The 12,055-nt window shown below is 41.8% G+C and overlaps 2 protein-coding genes across 2 annotated transcripts in view; both read right to left on the bottom strand.

Annotated features, from left to right (window-relative positions):
- Window positions 1-861: 861 nt before the first annotated feature.
- Window positions 862-5,840, bottom strand: kcnk7 (potassium channel, subfamily K, member 7). The gene is made up of 3 exons (XM_032544482.1): window positions 5,332-5,840; window positions 3,656-4,051; window positions 862-1,707 (listed from the first exon to the last, which is right to left on the bottom strand). The coding sequence occupies exons 1-3, from the start codon at window positions 5,666-5,668 to the stop codon at window positions 1,457-1,459; spliced, it is 984 nt and encodes a 327-aa protein (XP_032400373.1). The 5' UTR covers window positions 5,669-5,840; the 3' UTR covers window positions 862-1,456.
- A 672-nt stretch (window positions 5,841-6,512) lies between these two features.
- Window positions 6,513-12,055, bottom strand: part of taf6l (TAF6-like RNA polymerase II, p300/CBP-associated factor (PCAF)-associated factor) — a 12,886-nt gene continuing 7,343 nt past the window's right edge. Inside the window, exons 9-12 of the mRNA XM_032544434.1 lie at window positions 10,525-10,657; window positions 9,286-9,414; window positions 8,197-8,693; window positions 6,513-7,676 (exon numbers count right to left, since the gene is read on the bottom strand). Coding sequence (XP_032400325.1) covers window positions 7,343-7,676; window positions 8,197-8,693; window positions 9,286-9,414; window positions 10,525-10,657 — 1,093 coding nt within the window. The 3' untranslated portion in view covers window positions 6,513-7,342. The remainder of the gene's footprint in view (window positions 7,677-8,196; window positions 8,694-9,285; window positions 9,415-10,524; window positions 10,658-12,055) is intronic.

Below are 12,055 nucleotides of genomic sequence, written 5' to 3'. Positions count from 1 at the left end.
TATTTTAGATATAACACTGAAAATGTTATTTATTTTGTACACTGCTGGACCTGGGTAAGAGATTTTGTTACTTCATGTCTCAACATGTTTGAATGACAATAAACTAATCTGAATCTGAATAAAGCAGCTAAAGAGAAATATTTTAACAGAGTTAAAAGGACGGTGAATATTAGACTTATATTCATCAAATGGACACAAAAACAACACCAAATTTTTTGTTGTTGTAAGGAACTGTTTGTTATTAATGTTAGGGGCTACTGGAGGAGTTTTGGGATGTTTAGTCAAAATAGATTTAAACCTCCCTTTGCAAGCAATTGATTTTCTATGATCCTCCAAAATGATTTGGAAAAAAGGCATGACCCTCTACAACAATCTATGTATGCCGTCTATACTGGTTTGCAGTGTTTATTTACAGTCATGACATGGAATCTTATGAAATAAAACACTGAGACCATTCAACTAAGCACTATGGGCAATAACAAATTCAACATATGAACTTGCCGCTTTGGACTCCTCACTTGGCTTCCTCTGCCAATGTATTTTTTAGCATATAGGTATGACATTTGCTCTGGAATCTTTGCTAATGCCCTCTAGAGGCGTAGACAGAGTTTGACATTCGAGTCACGAATGTCGAGAAAACGGAACAAGAGAGAGAGAGAGAGAGAGAGAGAGAGAGAGCAGATGAGAGGGTTGTTTGGTCCCGTTTCCAAACAAACCTCTCGTCTGCTCTCTCGCTCTCTCTCTCTCGTTCCGTGGGGTTCAAAATCATCTGTTCCCTTTAGAGGCCTGGAGAACTTCCGTTGTGTAATCTGGATGCAGTATGTATTTGGTTGTGTTGTGTGTGTGTGCTGCACATTTGCTGAAGGCTGCACATGCGTTGTCAAATTAATGAAGCCGTTTTCTTAATGTGCTTGTGTTTTGTCTATTTGCATGTGTTTTCTGAAGTTGCGGGGCGTTTGCCTCTGTCGGCCACCGTAAAAAACAACCAATTAATGCAGCTTTATGGAACTGACACCGAGCACTACAAAATGCAGATCAAAAACAAAAACCTTTTTGTATTGAGATAGACACAAGATTAACAACATAACACATCACAGATTTAGACCTTTTTTCAGACCCCCTATCCCTTAACACTCTCTCTGTAAAGTTTAGAGACCCTCCCTCGTGTTGGTCCCACTGAGGCTAATATTATATGAAGAGGATGTGTGGTGAGTGCTGATCCCCTGAGTCAGTGGTTTGAGGGAGAGGGCATATATTAGCAGCAAAAGAATGCAGCGCTGACAAGTTCCCGTAGATACTGGGAACTGGACAGAGCAAAAATTGACAGTGTTGACAATTGCCGAGGGATTTGCATATACACTTTTTACCATACTAATAAAAACGAAAACACTTCTGACTCGAACAAGTTTTAAGTTAGTAGCTGATGGCTTGGACCGTTTGGTGTCCTGTGTGAATGTCAGGTGTTTGTGGCTGTGTCTGACTGAGGGCTCATCAGCTCTAATGGAGTGGAGGAGATGGTGCAGACGGACTGAGAGTACTCAGGCTCATCCTCACAGTTTTCCTCACTCAGCGTCAGTTCACTGAGATCACCTTCCAGCTCTGCATACTGCGGAGCAGAGAAAAACCTCATCACAGCACGGACCGGGGGAACCTGCAGGACAGTATCCCTGAGGGTAATGATCGCCACCAGGCCCACCAGCAGGTAACCTGTGGAGAGAAGAGGATTCATTTCATTTTTTTATTTTAGAATCGATGTCCAGCCTGTCAAAATGGATATCGAAGGTCATGTTACAAAGTCTGTCAAGATATTTAAATGTGCTTTTTAAAAATATGTTTTTATTACGGAGGGTGTGTAAATTACACACAGTATTTTTAAGGCTAATCCTTGGTATATTTCGACTGTTGTTTTTAAATTTGCTACATCCTTTTACAGTGTGGAATGTGCAGAAGAAACAGCATTTACATAATTGTGTGGTTCGAGAATAATAACAGAATAAAGTGAGTGAACACTTAAATGACTAAATAAAATGTAAATGTAATGTAAAGACCCCATGGTCTTGGGGGAATTTAGACTCCAGGAGTATTTCTAAAATCCTGTATGATGACATCCTTTCATTTGTTTTGCATGTTCCAGTTTTTCTTACTAGGCTGTCATCCCTAAATATGCTATCATGACAGCTAACTGTTGTGCAAAGTTTAAGGGCTGATCTTGTTAGCTTTAAAGCAACATAAATCTTTTTTTCATTTTACACAACAAGCTGACAATCACAAACATTTGATAATGGCTAAATTAAATGTCCCATAACTTGCTCATTTCCAGGTTCCTACTTCTAATTTGAGTTTCTACTAGAACACATGTACATGCTTTAATGTCCAAAAAGACAAAAAAAGCGTTTTAGCGCTTTAGTCTCTTTAAGCCCCTCTCTAGAAAAAGCTCTGATTGGTCAGTGTTTCCGGGTCAGTGCGTTCGGAGTCAATACAGCTGAGGAATGATTGCAAAGGCACTGTAGCGGTAGCACTTTCTACCTATATATAGTTTAGATGTGATAACACAACCAAACCGAAGTCCTGACAGTTGACGGTTTCTAAGTGCATGCATGTGCCTTTCTCTGTGGATTAAGCATTTTCATACTTTCACAGTATTTATATAGCACCTTGACCGGCTTTATAATAAGAAAAAGACATGGAAATATCACTTTTTATAATATGGGACGTTTCACTTGATATTGCTAATGCACTGGCAAACTGCCTGTTTACACATTAGAGAGACATGGAGGTGTCTGTGTCCACCTGAGGAGAAGTCTTATTCTCTCTCTGTCTTAGCTCTATTTTGGTCTCCACCAACTCCTGAGAAAAAAGCTGTGTTCAGCTGCAAAATGTTCCATTATGTTCACCAGCTAGTCTCTAACAGTAGTTATACAATTTGAGATTTTTCTCTGAAAACAGCTGCCTGCTGCTGGAAACTACATTGATAAGAGTGAAGTTTACAGGCCAGAAAACCAAAACAAGCTAAGAGAGACTAAAACAGTCTGTAGAGCCGAGGGGAGCTGTAGAGTTGGCCATAATTTTCAATGAAGTCTGGAATTGATACAGTACATCACAGTTTAAAACATTACTTTCCTTATAATGATACTATTACAATAACAAATAATATAATGCAATAGTTTATGTAGGACAGCGGTGGAATGTAACAAGGTACACAAAAGGTTTTCATGCCATTTTCTACTTGAACATTTTGGAGGGAAAATATTGTACTTTTTACTCTACTACATTAATCTGATAGCTTTAGTTACTAGTTACTTTACAAATTAAGATTTCTTCACATAAAATAGATACAGATTATACAATCTGATTTTTCGATATCAATTAAACTAGCCAACAATTCAACAGCCTACAAGTCCAGCTGAAATGATTAGACCTTTAAACACACAAATTGTTTGTTTCCAGTTTCTGAAGCGGGAGGTATTTCTGCATTGAGTTCTTTTACTTTTGTAGTTTAAGTACATTTTACTGATGATACTTGCATACCTTTACTTAAATACCATTTTCAATGCAGGGTTTTTACTTGTAACAGAGTCTTTTTACAGTGCGGTATTAATACTTTTACTCAAGTAAAGGATCTGAATACTTCTTCCACCACTGGTAAAGAACATACCTGTGGTGAGGAGTTGGAGCGTCTCCTTGGCTGCCGGGCCCCAGGTTCTCCCCAGAGAGTTATCTCCCTGGCCGACGGTGCTCAGGATGACAAAGCAGAAGAAAAGAGCATCCAGGAAGCTCCAGTCTGGCTCCAGCAGACAGACCAGTAGGGCGGGGAGGAGGAAGAGGAGGGACAGGACAAGCACAGAGAGGAGAGCGGCATTGAGCATGATGGCCCGGCTGTAGGACCAACCCCAGTATGTGTGCAGGTGATGGACAGGAGCGTGGGTGACCACATGGAGGAGGAGGTTGGACAGTAGGGTGAGGAGGAACAGGGTGAGGGGGATCCCCACGGCGCAGTAGAAGATACAGAAAAGCTTGGCTTTGTCTGATTTGGGGGTGTAAGAGTCAGAACCTGAGGAGGAAGAAAGGGAAGAGGTCTACAAGGTGGAGTTAGCAAATACATGAAACATGTTGGCAGTCAAAGATGAAACTTCAACTTTTTCAATTGATCAATTAATCTTTCAAATGAGAAGAAATGTCTTTCACAATTCCACATAGCGTAAAGAAACAAGCAACCAACAGTCTATAATCTAAAGATATCCAGTTTACTCAGACTAAACACATTATTTTAAGGGGATGGAAGAATGAAGAGATCCCGTCAATCCAGGAGAGGGCTTGTCAGATGGCTTGGGAGGTGGCGTTTGAAAGAAAGAAAAAAAAAAAAAGTCATATAAACAATTTGCCAGATTGGACGTAAGTACTGTATATAGTAAAAAATGGGAAAGTACCTGAGGTTTCTGGAGGGCTCCTAGGAAGCTTTGTACCGGGGGAGACGTGTATGGTGGGCTTATGGTTTTGTCATTTATACACACACAATACAGGTCGAAACTTTGGGGTCAAGAAATTTCCATTACACTCAATTATAGACAGAATACCAGATTAGATTAGTTGCATTGTTTTTTTAACCAGGGCAGCAGTTTTCAGACTACATTATGCGCTTACATAATTGCAAAAGAGTTCTCCAATGTTTTTTAAAAAGACATCAGATTAGTAAACTGAATGTGCATTTGGAACATTGAATGAATGATTGCTGATATTGGGCAAGATATTGTATTAAAGATCAGCCACCCACTCAGATCAGCTGGTATTGTGTCTATAATGGATTGGAATGGAAATTTGTAAGTGATCCCAAACTTTTGACCGGTAGTGTGTGTTTATTTGGTTCACAGTTTATTGTCTGTTTTGTTCCTATTTTGTATATCCATTTTATTATGGATGCATACTACTATCCTTGTATGGATGTGATTATTTCTATCTTTGTTGTCAGGCTGTCTTAAGTTAAAACATGACCAAACGCAAACAATGACCGCCACAGACCTTTCTTTTATTAACCAGTTTGACAGTAAGTCATAACAGAAAAAAAATAAAATTAATTACCTACTTTAAAGTAGATTTTCTTTGGGGTGAAATTAAGCGGTATCGGATCAGTACAGAAACTCCAGTACTTCCAGGTCTACAGCTGCCTACAAGTCCAGCTCATACAATTAGACAAATAAAGACAGAACTGTTTGGATTGTTTTCCGTTTCTAAAATATGAGGAATTAACTGCATTGAGTACTTTTACTTTTGACACATTTTCTGACAATACTTACATACTTTTACTTAAGTAAAATCTTTCAATTTCAATCTTACCCATGGTGGTCAGAGTGACAATGACAAAGTAGAGGGACGATGTGAAGTCGTAGCCTGCGTCCTCAGCCTCGGCCTTAAGAACAGCCACATCGTTCTGGTGAGCAGCGAGAGCTTTCTCCAGCAGCTGGCTCAGCCTGCCCGGCTGCACGCAGACGTTCTCCTGCAGGAAGGAGCCATGCACATCCTCCAGCTCGGCTCGCAGCTGTTTCTCCAGTGGCCTCTCCACCGCTGTGAACACCACGGCACCCAGCAGAATGTAGAGCAGGTAGCAGAGAAGCAGGCAGGCGAATGCATTGACCTGGCAGAACAGCCCCAGGGAAGACACAAGCTGGGCCATTGTTGTTACTGACTGCTGTTTCTCTACAGACTGCAACCAGACACTGAAAGCTAGTTAGGCTTTAAATATTTAGAAAGGTAGAGGAAGGCACAGACACAGGCCCAAACAAAGGGGGGAGATCGAGTGCCTGGGTAGCTCACCTGGCAGAGCGTGCGCCCATATACAGAGAATGCAATTTCTGAAGACTTGTCATTGCTCCTCTCTCTCTCCTTTCATGTCTGTCCTATTGAATAAAGTTCTAAAAATAATCTTTAAAAAAAAACTAAAAAGGAAGGAAGAGATCAGTTGAACACTCATGAATTATACAGACCAGGGGCCCAGATAGGAATGTTGACATGAGTCTGGATTTCTATTTGGGTCGCTTACTGTTGTCAGAACAAGATACTAAAGGGACAGTTATATAGAGTTATATGAGCTACTTATCCATAGTCCATGTATCAGCCAAGGGTGTAACTTTGGGTTCAACATTGGGGGGGGAGGGGTGTCTACCGAGGTGTCTGGGCTGTCCCCATAGAAATTTTGAGCATCAAACGCTTAATTTCCTGCATTCTGGTAAATTATGCAACAATTTGTGCCTTTTCTGTATGCAAATGTATTTATTTATATAAATATTATAATTCCTTTCCCTGGCAGCTTGACGTAATTTAAACAACCCCAAAAAAAAAAATAGTGCGTAGTTTCTCTCGCCCCCATGACGAATTCTAAATAATGACAACAACACTATTGTCCACATGATGAAAGCCGTGAAGAAAGAATACTCTGCTTTGACAACACATTAAATACATTTCTAAAACGCTGATTAGGAAACAAACACCACTTTGACCACACATACGTGACAAATAAACATGATGCAAATAAGATAAGATACACTTTTATTGATCCCCAGTGGGGAAATGCGGTGTATAAATACAGAAAACACAAGCAGTCAGTCCAAAAGTGTGCTTATGGACTGACTAATGTTGACCACTTGTCAGTGATGTTGGAAAAACAGCTGATAAAGTTTTATTCTTACATTCTGATTGCACTACTCTAACATTGTTGGGGATTTGGCCAACACCGGCGGACAAACCCTAGTTTACATAGTAAACGGTCTCCCCTCCGGAAACTTCTGCTGGTCTTGGGTGACCTCTAGGTCGGGCTGGGTGATATGGAGAACATCAGATATCACCCTTTTAGATAAATCAGTTTCAAGTGAAATTACATAGAAAAAATATTTTTCCTCCCCCCAGCTATATACGGACGGACTGTGTTTACATAAAGATAGTGCTGTTAAAACAAATCTGCAATTCTTCAAATGATATTCCCTCAAACACACCATTTGAGAAAACTGAGTGCTTGTATGTGCTTGTAAATGGTCAATTTAGACTACGTAAATGAATATCATGCTTTCTCGATTTAATCACGATATGATTCCATTTAAAGATGAAAAATGATCATATTGAATTATCACCCAGCCCTAATTGCAGTGCTTCGTATTTCCTTGTTTTGCAGTGCGGTTTCTTAAATTATTTCCAAAATGCTGCGTGATGAAGCCATGTGAAAGTGGGAAACATTCTCTTAATTTGCTTGTGCGTGTCCAAACTGCGAGTACTGTGTGTTAATTGTGTGTATATTGTGTAGAGTCTGTAGCAGTGGGACGCTGCTGTGTGGTAGTGCAGTCCGAGAGCCCGCTCTTTAGAGAGGCAGGTGAAGGGAGTAATGGGAACACGCCCAGCGGCGCACAGGTTTGCCCACCCTGCCAATGACAGGCAGTTTTTGGGCGTAGGCACGCGGTGCGATTGCAGAGAGGGGTGGGGTCGGGGCAAAAGTGGTCTGGAAGGGACGGCGGCCTTGGCAACGGCGGCCCATTTGCCGCCCTCCGATGAGGAAGGAGAACACAGGAAGTCCCGTCTGAGGAGAGGTGAAGCGAGCTTTGGGGAAAACGTCCCGAGACGGACCGGCTGAACGCTGGCCCGAACGGGACGAGGAAGATCTGGAGCGCTGCACGGAGGAGGAGCGAGCCAGGGACCTGGAGAGAAAGTCAAAGTCCGCAACGTTCAGCGCTGCAAAGCAGGGTTATTATAGTCAACCAAAAAAGAAAAGGAAAACAAAACAGGCTGTGAAAACTGTTTTTAGTAAACTGAAACTACATAAAACTAAAACCTTCAAAAGAACTAAAACTACAATTAAACTATATTGCCAGGTTAAGGAAACTACTTAAAAAATAAAGAATGAAGATAAATAATTTTTTTTTTTAACAGACGTGTAATGAGATGGTGCCATGATTGCGTCACATCCAACCATATATTTAGTATGTCTATGTAGCTACATACTTCTGAGACATTTTACCTGGCCCTAAAAAAACTCACTAACTATATATATATATATATATATATATATATATAGTGAGTTTGTGGCAGTCCTTAGCAGCGACCTACAGTCCTGTCAAGTGTCATCCCCTCTTCTCTTTCTCTCCTCCACTCCTGTCTATCCACTGTTGCTATCAAATAAAGAAAAAAAAAAATTAATAATTGATGCGTTTGCCGTACCTTCCTGACCCGGTTGCTGCCAGGCTGGGGGGGGGCGGATCGGTGCGTGGACTCCCATCCTGCCGGGGGCTGATGTTGAGGTTGGCAGTCAGCTGAGGCATCTTTCGGGTGGTGTCAGGGTTGGAGGCAGGGCCGGGGGGTTCCTTCCTGGCACTATCGGAATGGGACGGGGCGCAGGGAGGGAAGCTGCCGAACCCGGGCCCGGTACTGAACCGGACCGCCAGGCTGTCTCCGAAGAAGGAGTAGAGCTCACAGTACATGGCAGGCAGAGGGACCGGGGTCCACTCCTCCCAGGGACAGCCGGCCCCGCCCGCCTGAAGGTGGCTGGCGATTCCCAGGGCGGCCTCCGACAGAGGCTCAGGGGGGGGGCTGAGACCGGGGGAGCTCACCCTGTAACCCATAGCCCCCCCCACAGAGCCCAGCTGACTCCCGGAGCCCCCCTCCGCTGGCTGGGACAGAGACAGAGCCTTCATCTTCAGCAGGCGCTCCACTGCCACCTGCAGGCCACACAGCACAACTTATTCATCAGTACACAGCTGTAACGTGGTGAGGCAACATGTGGATTTGTTTGTGGGGTGACCTCATGGAATGGAATAAACAATCAAATCAAACCGAGCCATTATTTATACAGTTCAAGAAAACAATAATTAACTCTGCTCTTTCACTTTCCCCACACATACTTTTTTACTTTTTAAAATTTAATTTGGCTTAGGGGATTCCAAACAGCTTGGGTGCTGCACCTAAACCTTACAATGGCAGGGAAAACAGTGCCATTATACATGCTGTGCACACTTGCAGAACTTGCTGGGGTACATTATTCTATGGCCTATAAGTAGCATAAAGTAGCCATTCTGTTCCGTGCCAGGTCATGAAATGTCCATTGCATCTGGTGCAGCACGGGGAGTGATATTTGGAATAAGATGGGGAGAGGCAGAAGTGTGTCTGAATTAGATGGTACAGGAGATAAATTTGTTACAGTTAACGCTGTCGGTTACAGCAAAACCCTTAGAACAGGGACGACTCATCAGCCAGGATGATGTTATATTGTCGATCGCTGTGTAAAAGGTCTTTAGTCCCTGCAGTACTGACCAGGATGGCTCCGTACACCTTATGTCCGTCTGCTTTGACCTGGGCGTTGGACACGGAGTAGTCATCCAGCACAGCCTGGAGGTTGGCCCAGTACGCAGGGAGGTGTGGGAAGAGCACTCTCTCAACAGCCTGCTCACAAAAAAAAACACACACCACCACACACACACACACACACACACACACACACACACCACACACACACACACACACACACACACACACACACACACACACACACACACACACACACACACACACACACACACACACACACACACACACACACACACACACACACACACACACACACACACCACACACACACACACACACACACTAATGCAAATGTAGTCTATATCAACAACGTTTCATTTCCAGGATTGCTCCGGTGCCGCTGGAAATTCCTTGAATGTCTGTTAACCTTCCTCTTCCTCTTAAACTCTGGTGGATTTCTGAGGACTATGGTTGACTGCTCCTCAGATCTCTGCAGGGTAAATCCAGACAGCTAGCTAGACTATCTGTCCAATCTGAGTTTTCTCTCGCATGACTAAAACGTCTTTTGAACGTACACATATTCCACCAAAACAACTTCCTTCCCGAGGCTATTTGGAGCCAGTCTCTAGTGTGGATCTCAAGTCAAGGGTTCCAAAGATGCTAAATATTTTTACATTGACATCAGGCTGCATGATATGAGGAAAATATCTAATAGTGATTGATTTGACTTATATTGCGATATTAGTCACAATGATAATGATATGATAATGTTGGCATCTTTATTCTCATTTTCATAAAAATTTAAAAAAAAATTAAATGTTCATAGTGTGCTTTTTGCGAGGATGTGTATCAAACAAAGATTTACAATTTTTATTAGTCTGTAGGGTAGGATTTGTAGGACAGGACGTCTCTGCAGCACTACAATACTTCATTCAGAATGGTTTGACACCTATTTTGGCTTTAAGAAATAAAAGAACAGAGGAGACACTTTGTTTCTCTCACTATGACTATACAGTCGTAACTCGCTCCCAAGCTAACCATCACTCTCTCACTCGCTCTACCACACTCCCCACGCACACACACGCACGCCGGCCCTGCTATTCTCTTAAAGAGATCAACGCACATACCAACGCACAAGTACAAACTTCAGGCCACTTGTGTAGGCTAAGGCGAAAGCTCTGCGTGGAGCCTCCGAACAACCAGACACTCATGCTTAAGATGTACAGATGGAAGCAGTGGACATACCTTCCATCCCAGGGCATGAAGCCCCACCACAGCTCCATAGTGGGAGCAGAGCGGCCTCACCGGGTCAGACAGAACCTTCTGGAGCGACAGCAAGATCTGGTGGTACAGACCACTCACCAGATCGCCGTGAGTCCTGGAGAGAAAACACAGTAATAGGACTTTCATTGGACATTCACCAGGTGGACGGAGACACGACTCAAAAATGGACTTTAATGTTGCTCTGTGTCCCATCTATCTCATCTATCTCAAGTGGCCAATAAAAAATTATTTAAAAAAAAAGAAAAAGGTCAATAAAGTTTTCAATCTAACAGAAACCACAAACTTGGGCTGGCTTTGGACAAATACCTTTTTGCTTATATGGCAGTTATTTTGGCCTTATATTTAAAATTCAGGAATCTGTAATCAGTGAGACTTAAATTGAAGACCTATTACAAAATTTTCAGGTTAGACGCAAAACGACCACAAACGGACACAAACTGACTACAAAAGAGACGCCAAACGACCACAGGGACACAAAACAACCCCAAAGAAAAACAAAAAATGAGAGAACATGTATACAAAGAGACGCAAAATAATATGGGAAAATTGCATTGTCTCTAAAAAAAAAAAAAGACATTTCCAGAGGAGGGATGCCTAAACCCCCTGCCAAATATATACACCTAAGACTTTCACAAAGCTACGTAAATCACTGGAACTACTACTTTAATTAGTCTAGTAGCCAGCCCATAGAGCCCCATTGTGAACCCGGAAATGTTGAGTACACCAAAGTTTTACTGCAAAAGTGTGAAGTATGGGTCCCCAGCATATGGAAAATGACGGATGCTAATTTGCATATTTTGAGCAATTTGTATAATTAGCATAATTAGCATTATTAGCTTAATCGTCCAGTTTGACCACATATTTTGCACTGTATGGCCAATTTCTACAATATGTGAGTGGTTTTAGAGGTTTTATGGGATGCTGATTTCTTTTCTGGCATTTTCAGATTTCAAAGAGCTAATTTTAGTACTTATTGTGATTTATTTAGGTTAGTTCCGATTACTTTCAGGCATAATTATAGGTTATTTTTATGGTGAACACAATCTTACATTTCAGAATCATGAGTGCTTTTGTGAATGTTGATGCATTGTTTTCAGGGTGTAGTTAAGCTGAATCCCCTCCTGACACTTTTGAATATCCAATGCTTTTGCATAAATGATGAATCTTTGTTCATTAGCCAAATTAGCATAATTAGCAGAATCGGCCAGATCGACTATAGATTTTGCACTGTGCAATCAGTTTCTACAATATTGGAGTGGTTTACGAGGTTTTAGAGGATGCTGAATTCAATTCTGGCACTTTCCTGACAATTTCAGACTTCAAAATGGTAATTCTATAACAAATTTGGATTAATTTAGACACATTTTTTATTAACTTGGGACAAACCTTTAGGTTATTTTCATGGTAAACACAATAATCTTACATTTCAACTCTTGTTCTTTGATGTGAATGTTGATAACCTAAATTTGTTGACATTTTTTGAGGTCCGGTC

This window comes from Etheostoma spectabile, chromosome 19, assembly GCF_008692095.1.
Source record: "Etheostoma spectabile isolate EspeVRDwgs_2016 chromosome 19, UIUC_Espe_1.0, whole genome shotgun sequence".
NCBI lineage: Eukaryota > Metazoa > Chordata > Actinopteri > Perciformes > Percidae > Etheostoma > Etheostoma spectabile.
Note: the sequence above shows the minus strand (reverse complement) of the source record. Positions and strands in the feature narration are given on the sequence as shown.